Genomic DNA, 8,186 nt, shown 5'->3' on the forward strand with positions numbered 1-8,186 from the left:
AAATAAAAACGAAAAAAAAAATCCTCACGGTAGGTTTTTGTCATAACTTTTAATACCCTTTATTTTATAATAATGTTACTTTAAAAAAAATTATCTTAAAATAAATATTATTATTAATTTTCAATATAATTTCATTATTATTTTTTTTAGTACTCTTTAATTATTATTAATTACATAACATTTAAAATATAATTATATTTTATATTAATAGTAGTTAAAATCAACAATCCGATAAAATAAATTTTATTTTTCTTTAACTATTGCATTTATCGTCAGTAATAATTGAGCAACAAGTTTCAGTCACTGCCTATATATAAAAAGAGAAAGAAAAAAAACAAGTTTCCATCATTGATTCATTGGCACGTAAGCCTTAGCTCTTTCTATCCACTCTCCAACACTTGCCAATATTTGGACGCAAGTTTTGCTTCTTCACACACACAAGGCTCTATAGATTCAGAACAAATATATTATATATATAAATATATTCAGAACAAATACACATGTTTTGCTTCACACACACATGTATATATATATATAGATATTTAAATACGTATAATCGTGTTCTGCGTGCCTATTGTATAATCACTACACATCGAAGGTTTGTTTCTCTCATCCTTTCTTGCCTAACATCAGTCGCATAGGTTTTTTCCCCCAAATTAATCACTCTGCTACTTTACTTTGCTGCTGTTTATTTCATTAATCTGTTCATTTTTATGGTGGTATAGTATAGTTATATCACATTTTTAAATAGATTCATCACTTCTGTTTGTTAAATATTCTAAATATCAAATTATTCCTATTTTCCATTTTCTTTTTCTAATCTAATTGTTTTATCTTCTGGTGATCCATTGCAGGGGCTAGTAATATAATCATAGAGATAAGTGATTTGTATTTCAACTTGAGACAACAAGTTAAAGATGACTATCACCAAGGTCTACATTATGTGAGCACATTTTCAGTTTCCCCCTTTTCCCTATTCTTTTTACTTGCTCAATGTTAGTCTTGATCAAAATTAAATTATGACATTATGAATTTTTATTTTATGGTTTCTTATGAAGTTTTAAATATCACATGAAATTTTGTAGATATTACTCTTTGTATGGACACGTGGATACTATGGCAAGAGAAGTACACAAAGGGGCTGCTGCAATTGAAGGTGTTGAAGCTACACTCTGGAGGGTAATTTTTCAATTATCAATTAGAATGTGCCGTTGTCTAGCAAATATTCGGATTCCTTTTAGTTAGAATTATTTTAGTAAGCACTAACACAGACACATGACACCGAATATGACATTGACACGTTCATGTCGATAATTTTTTCAAAAATGGAAGAAATAAATTGTAACTATGTGTGTCGGTGTCCGGCACTGGACACGCCTTTAATTTGAAGTGCTAGTGCTACAAAAGTCTCATTGGTAGTTTGTTTTGTATTTGATGAAAACAGGTACCTGAGGTTCTTTCAGATCGAATATTGGAAAAGATGAAGGCGCCTCCTAAACCAGATGATATAGCTGATATCAAGCCAGAACAACTTGTGGAGGCTGATGCTATTATATTTGGTTTTCCTTCTCGTTTTGGTATGATGCCAAGCCAGCTCATGGCCTTCTTTGATGCCACTGGTGAGTTGTGGCAATCTCAAGCACTGGCAGGAAAACCTGCTGGAATCTTCTGGAGTACTGGATTTTATGGAGGAGGCCAGGAACTTTCAGCGTGAGTATTGCCTTTCACAGCTATCTGTTTTAAGAAAAGTCTTTCCTAATGACCTATAGCTGAATTTCACACTTCTAAAGCAAGCGGTCTTTACCGGTTCACGGCCTATTTGGATTGACTTATTGACATAAGTACTTGTGAGACTGTTTGGTAGAGCTTATGATATGCTCATAAGCTCTTTTTAGCTTATTTCTATAAGTTCTAGTGATAGCTTATGAAAACAACATATAACTTATATGAAAATAATATACATACATACTTATATGTGTTTACGCTACAAGGTTGTTTATCCAAACATAGAATCATACAATTTTCCTTTATTCTTCTCACATTATATACAAGAAAACAAACTTCTTCTCTATAATAATAATCATCATAAAAATTCATACAATTGTTGATCATATATTGGAACTAATCCTTTTACTTTTGAATATCAATGCTATGCACGATAGTGCTTGGGATGTGTCTTTCTATAACCTTACCAAGAAAGGCCCCTTGTAAGAACTATTACCATCAATAACTCTCATACGAGACTATATCTACTTGATTTTGGTTTTTAATATCCTCTTTGTTGGGTATGAGTCTTAGTGATAAGTTGACAGGTCGCTCAAGCGAAGTAATCTTGTAAATTGGACCGTAGTATTTAAATACAAGTGTTAATGTTATACTATCATGTGTAAACCTTAAGTTTCAATCATAAAAGAAAGGTACTGCAGCCGCTCTATAGTTGGAGACTAGGCACAATTGGCCAAACTTCGTGATCGAATCTCATGTGTTATTTGTTTGCGTTTTTCGTATATGTTTACTTTTGAATTGGGGTTGCTATTCCAACACGCTTTATATCATGATTGCAGATGGACAGCTATAACTCAGTTAGCTCATCATGGTATGCTTTTTGTTCCACTTGGATACACCTTTGGTAGTGGCATGTTTGAGATGGACGAGGTCAAAGGAGGCTCCGCGTATGGCGCTGGAACTTTTGCTGGAGACGGAACTCGTCAACCTACAGAGCTAGAGCTTCAGCAGGCCTTTTACCAGGGTAAATACATTGCTGAAATTGCAAGAAAGTTGAAAAGCTAACCTTTCTGTGTGACAAATACTCAACAACATATTGTGAACTGCTACATTTTCAAGAAGGCTTCCTGTTGCTAACTTGCTATACTTTTACTAGTACTGTGGCTGCAGGATTGCCTCTTTCTCAGAAAATCTAATTATTCTAATGCATAAGATATCCAGTATTCTTGTCTTCAGAAGAAAAATGCTCAAAAAACAGAACTTTTTTATTGATTTCAGAATTGAGTTTCTTCTTACAAAACATTAGATATTTGAGATATTAGTAATTAAAGGCAAAATAATGCATGCAATCATGTAAGTTTGACCTGTTTTTCAGAGGATTGGTCCGTTAATTTTTTTCTTCTTGAATTGGTCCTTTATGTTAGGTTTTGTTTGCACCGTTAGCCTTTTCAATAACTTCTGTTAAAAAATCCGTTTGTTGACTCATATAGACATTCTAGCTTCATCTTCTTCTATATTCCATATCCCAAATCCCATATTGAAAACCCTAGAAATTGTAAAGGTTGACACCAAAGGCTTTTATCTGTGGTTTAACACCAAGTAGTTCACAATTCCTTGCTTCCTTTCCATACGTTTGAAGAACACATACCACAACTCATATATTTTGGGTTTCAATAATTTTAATTAATTTAGAGTTTTATCCCAATTAAAATTAATTAGGGTTCTTCAACTCCTCCTTCAAACCTTGAAATACAAGTTGGTGTTGGTGGCAGTAGTGATGGATAGATATTAAGAATAAGGTAAAGGAGATGTGATATTGGTATAATGTAAATCACTAGGAGAAGTATGACATGGTTGAATTTGAAGAATGTGTGCCAGTAGGTCGTCGTTTTTAGTTTTTTCTTTCCATGAGTCCATTGAACTTTCTGGGTTATGATGCATTTTCTGGTTCTTGATGAATTTGAGGACAAATTTAGGGTTAGTCACATGTGTATTTTTGTAACAGAAGTTAAAAAAAAAAGTGTATTTTCGTTCGTGTAATGGGACTTAAATGATCAATCTGAGACCAAAAAAAAATCTCTAAGGACCAATTTGGGAAATAGTTTAAACTTAAAAGGACAACTTAAACATCTAAAAGATCATGTTTTCTTGTCTCTTATTATATGAAGTATTTACTTTTTATTAAAATCTCTTATAGGGATATGTGCTGAGTTCATTTAGAAATCAGTAGTTTTTTCTTGTTTTTTTGTCTGAAACTAAGGACTCTGCTTCTGATGTAAACATTTTAATGCAATTATTCTTGGGTAGTCTTTGTTTAGAAGGTTGAAACTGAGATAATCAATCATGGCATTGGTTAAATACAATAACACCATACATTTCAATTCTTTATTTTGATTTAATTGCCAAAGGGATAGCAATTCTCTGCAACACTTCTGCATAACCTTGATGTAGTCAATGGCAAAAAGCAGTGTGCATAAATATATAAGAATACTGTTAGGAACCCAAGAATTAGATTCTAAGGATTTGGAGGAAGAACATTAATATTTAGAAAAAGATTAAAAATAGTAGGAGAAAATATTTCCAAACAAAATACACAAGAGTGGATACGCTACTCAAGGACAAATGCACCCTTCTACTGGAATACCAGTTAAGAAAATTTTAATTGGCAAAAGATGATTTCTAAAGGGAAGAGAACCTTTATTTATAGAGGCAGATAAGGTTCAATCAGCCATAGCCCAGGAAATAGGAAAATAGAAACAGATACTTACAAACCTGAAACAGAAAATTAAAATAATTAACAAAGCCCCTATCTCCTAACTAACTAATTACCCCATTAATTAATTTCTTACTTATAGAACTAATTCAATTAACCTAAGTAGTAATAAATACTCAAAATTAAAAGACACATAGCTAATAATCAAAGTTCATTGTCACTGATATTCAAACTCAATATAGAAGAATAGTCTTGTTTCTGGAAATAAAGCCTCACATAAGCTAAGCTGCTGACATAATATCACTTTTTTATTCATTGAGTCTAGGAAAACAACCACTTCATCTAAAAACAAAAAACAATAGTTTATAATGAGTTACTTCCTATCATATTATCAATAAGTTTTCCAACAGAAATAAAAGATGATCCACCATTAACAACAGCTTTCCTAGCTATCTCTTTCATCTCTTGCAACTTCTTGTGCACAACATTATCTTTGTCCATCAAAGTCTTCAATCCTTTCTCAATCTCCTCAGCCACTAGAACATCACTACCCTTTCTATAATCCAATCTCAACTCTACTGCTAATCCAAATTCCTTTATCATCCTAAAAGCATTAAGTTGTTGTTCTGCATAAATAGGCCATGTCAATATTGGCACACCAAACCACAAACTTTCCAAAATAGAATTCCATCCACAATGTGAGACAAACCCACCAATAGCCTTATGTGCCAAAACCTCAACTTGTGGGGCCCATTCACATATCATTCCCTTACCTTCCATCCATTCTAAAAACCCTTCTGGTAAAATTTTCTCTTCGTTGTTACTTGTTGGTGGAGACCTCATAGCCCACAAAAATCTAACTCCACTATGCTTAAGTCCTAATGCTATTTCTCTTGTTTGAGATGAACCAAAGCTTCCCATGCTCCCAAAACATAAAAAGACAACAGATTTATGTGGCTGCTCATCTAACCATTTCAATATAAGATCACGTTGAGCTTGGTGTAAATTTGGGTTAGGTTGGCTCTTGAGATCAATCAAAGGACCAACAGCATAGATAGGAGGGGTTCTGTCATAATGATCATATAATGCATCAATAGCATACTTCTCTAACTCTGAAAATGTATTAACAATAATCCCTTTGGTGTTATTGAATCTCTCAGCAAGCTTATAATAGGCCTCATAACCACCATCTTTGCTAAAAGCTGAATTTGGTAAAACAGAAGAAGGGACTGGATTTGAGAAACCAGGAATCAACAATTCAGGATCAGAATCATGGAATACATCGTTAATTTGTCGAGTTTGAAGTGAAAGCATGAACCCCAAAAAACCAACATTTGATGTTAGAAACAAATAAGAAGGGATACCAAGTTCAGTTCCCACATCAACGATTGAAATACAGAAGAAATCTAAAACCAACCCAACAACTTGGTTGGAATGAGATGATAGAATGTTTTGAATGGTGGCTTTGACATGGGGTATGAGTGTCTCAATGAGGGTTTTAAAGTAGCTTGGTGGTGTTATAAATAGCTCCTTTGATGGTGGTTCTACTTTAGGAAGATCAATAAGATGGATTTGAGGTTGTGAGTTTAAAACTGATTTGATATATGAATCAGAAAAAGGAGTGTCTGGGAGGTTTATGCAGAGGACTGTGATGTGAAGATTGGTGTTAGTGTTGATTAGGAGCTTTGCAAATTCAAGTGATGAAGTTAAGTGGCCAATTCCTGGTGAAGGAATGAAGATTAGTTCTGCTTTTTTGTTCTTCATCTCACAACTATTTTTAGTGAGTACAAATGAGCCAACATTATGGCCTATATATATATATATTAAGTAACAAACAATCCTAACTAACTATATTTCCAATATCAGCATTTGGGAAATGAGAGCTAATTTAATGTTTTGGTGGAAGAAACGTGCCAGGTAGATATTATTATTATTATTATTAAGACTTTAAATTTTGTTACTGAAAAGTTTATTTTAGTTAGTATCAAAACTGAACTAGAAAACTAGTAGTTGTTGGTCTTTTTCTGAATTTTATTTTAGGTGTGTTGGCTCTGCACAAAACTCTGTGCTGGAAACGTGGTGGATGCTTGTTTCTATACTTTCTTGTGTTTAACATGCACCTACCTTAGTCAACGTGTTACAGTGTCTATGTATGATGTAACAATGAGAAATAAATTTTAACATGTGCATATCTGTTATTTATAGTATTTTAAGATATTTTTCATGTAAATTTTCAATTAGGGAAAGTATTTTGATTTTGTTGATATAATTCCATTAAAAGAAAGATGAATAATCTTTAAACCAAAAAGATTGAAACTTGCACACGAACATTAAAAGAAAATAGAAATACATTGATTGAATAAGATTAGCTGACCTTTTAATTATATTTTCCCAATGTTTTCAAAGCATCAAAAAGTTTATTTTTTGACAAATATAAAGAGTTTATAAATTACTAGTATTCTACCTAATACAGTTTGGTAACTTTGAAGACTGTTAGGAGCATATCAATATCATGGACAATGTAATATCATGATCTCATATTGAGGACACAGTGAGCATCATATCACCATTTAATTAGGCTCTCATTGATTTGTAATCAATTATTGATTCATTTCACAAATTGTTCTACACTTAATATTGTAAAAACATCAACAGTATAAAAACAATATCAGATACAAAAATGGCTCCTTCATTCCTTCCTTTCATTATTTTACAAAGACGTCTTGAAACTCATGGACTTGTTTTTTGTTTTATTGTTCGTCGATTAATTAGGTACCATTTAGCATTCATTGCACAAATAAATGAGATATAACATAGCAAAATAAGGGAATAAGTATAAATAAATAGAAACATACACAAGCCACACACACACACACAGACACACACAAAAGCATACACATTTAATACGAATAGTGCAACATTGTAAGTACAAAGAGTGCAACATTGCAGATGTGTAGTGTTTTAGTTTTGGGGAGGGATTTTTAAATTATATGATATATAATCTGATTATGTAGAATCATTTATATATATTAATTATTTATATATCATTAATTAAATAATAAAAATGAATAATTTTAGAAGTTGAAATTAAAGTTTTTAGAGAGTTTAATTACATTTACACAGATACACTACATCATTGTATTATATATCACGTTGTTTAAAACATGTTATTATATCATTTTTTTAGTTAAAAAAAATGGACTAAAACTGCTATATTTTAAAATAAAAGGACAGTTTTCATAAATTAGTAAAAATAAAGAATTAAATCAAGAATCTTATTGTAGCAAAAGGGTATTATAAATCAGATGGTGCTCAAATTCAACCTAAAAGACCAAATGTTAGAGTTTTGTACCATGCAACCCCCACTTAAACTTGTCACTCCCAATTCATTTGAAAATACAATTGTGCCCTTTTAACTTGACACAATTTTAAAATATTCGAAAGTTTCTAAAAATTCAAAATGGTAATTTTCGAAACATTGGAAATAGAAAATTCTAAAATTTTTGAAACTTTTTGGAAGTTTCAAAATAAGGATTACATTTCCAAAATTTAGAATGTTTCGAAGTTTTCAAATTTGGAAAGTTTCTAAATTTGAAAATTTTTCCAAATCTGTAAAATTTCAAAAGTTTCCAAATATGAAAAGTTTCGAAAGTTTCCAAATATGAAAAGTTTCGAAATTTTCCTATTTCGAAAGTTTTGAATTGTTCAAAAGTTTCGAAAATTATGTAATTTTCTATTTTGGAAGTTT

The 8,186-nt window shown here is 31.6% G+C and overlaps 2 protein-coding genes across 4 annotated transcripts; one reads left to right on the forward strand and one right to left on the reverse strand.

Moving 5' to 3' along the window:
• The first annotated feature begins 346 nt into the window (after window positions 1-346).
• LOC101497679 (probable NAD(P)H dehydrogenase (quinone) FQR1-like 3) lies at window positions 347-3,120 on the forward strand. 3 transcript variants are annotated; one of them, XM_004490529.4, is made up of 5 exons: window positions 347-598; window positions 855-943; window positions 1,086-1,179; window positions 1,445-1,710; window positions 2,565-3,120. In XM_004490529.4, exons 2-5 carry the CDS (start codon window positions 918-920, stop codon window positions 2,788-2,790), a joined length of 612 nt encoding a protein of 203 aa, XP_004490586.1. In that variant the 5' UTR covers window positions 347-598; window positions 855-917; the 3' UTR covers window positions 2,791-3,120. The 3 variants fall into 3 exon arrangements, with proteins under 3 accessions (XP_004490586.1, XP_004490588.1, XP_004490587.1); XM_004490531.4 differs by lacking the exon at window positions 347-598 and adding an exon at window positions 618-641; XM_004490530.4 differs by lacking the exon at window positions 347-598 and adding an exon at window positions 679-719.
• Window positions 3,121-4,659: 1,539 nt separating this feature from the next.
• Window positions 4,660-6,348, reverse strand: UGT71G3 (UDP-glycosyltransferase 71K2). The gene has a single exon (XM_004490532.4). It carries the CDS (start codon window positions 6,200-6,202, stop codon window positions 4,802-4,804), a length of 1,401 nt encoding a protein of 466 aa, XP_004490589.1. The 5' UTR covers window positions 6,203-6,348; the 3' UTR covers window positions 4,660-4,801.
• Between the last annotated feature and the right edge of the window lie 1,838 nt (window positions 6,349-8,186).

This window comes from Cicer arietinum, chromosome 2, assembly GCF_000331145.2.
Source record: "Cicer arietinum cultivar CDC Frontier isolate Library 1 chromosome 2, Cicar.CDCFrontier_v2.0, whole genome shotgun sequence".
Taxonomy (NCBI): domain Eukaryota; kingdom Viridiplantae; phylum Streptophyta; class Magnoliopsida; order Fabales; family Fabaceae; genus Cicer; species Cicer arietinum.

What these genes read in the sequence shown, in the direction of transcription:
- LOC101497679 (XM_004490529.4), top strand. Translation starts at nt 918, where the DNA reads ATGACTATCACCAAGGTCTACATTAT. An exon ending in TTGAAGCTACACTCTGGAGG is followed by an intron (nt 1,180 to 1,444) that starts GTAATTTTTCAA and finishes TGATGAAAACAG; the next exon opens with GTACCTGAGGTTCTTTCAGA. An exon ending in GGAGGCCAGGAACTTTCAGC is followed by an intron (nt 1,711 to 2,564) that starts GTGAGTATTGCC and finishes TCATGATTGCAG; the next exon opens with ATGGACAGCTATAACTCAGT.
- UGT71G3 (XM_004490532.4), bottom strand. Translation starts at nt 6,202, where the DNA reads ATGAAGAACAAAAAAGCAGAACTAATCTTCATTCCTTCACCAGGAATT.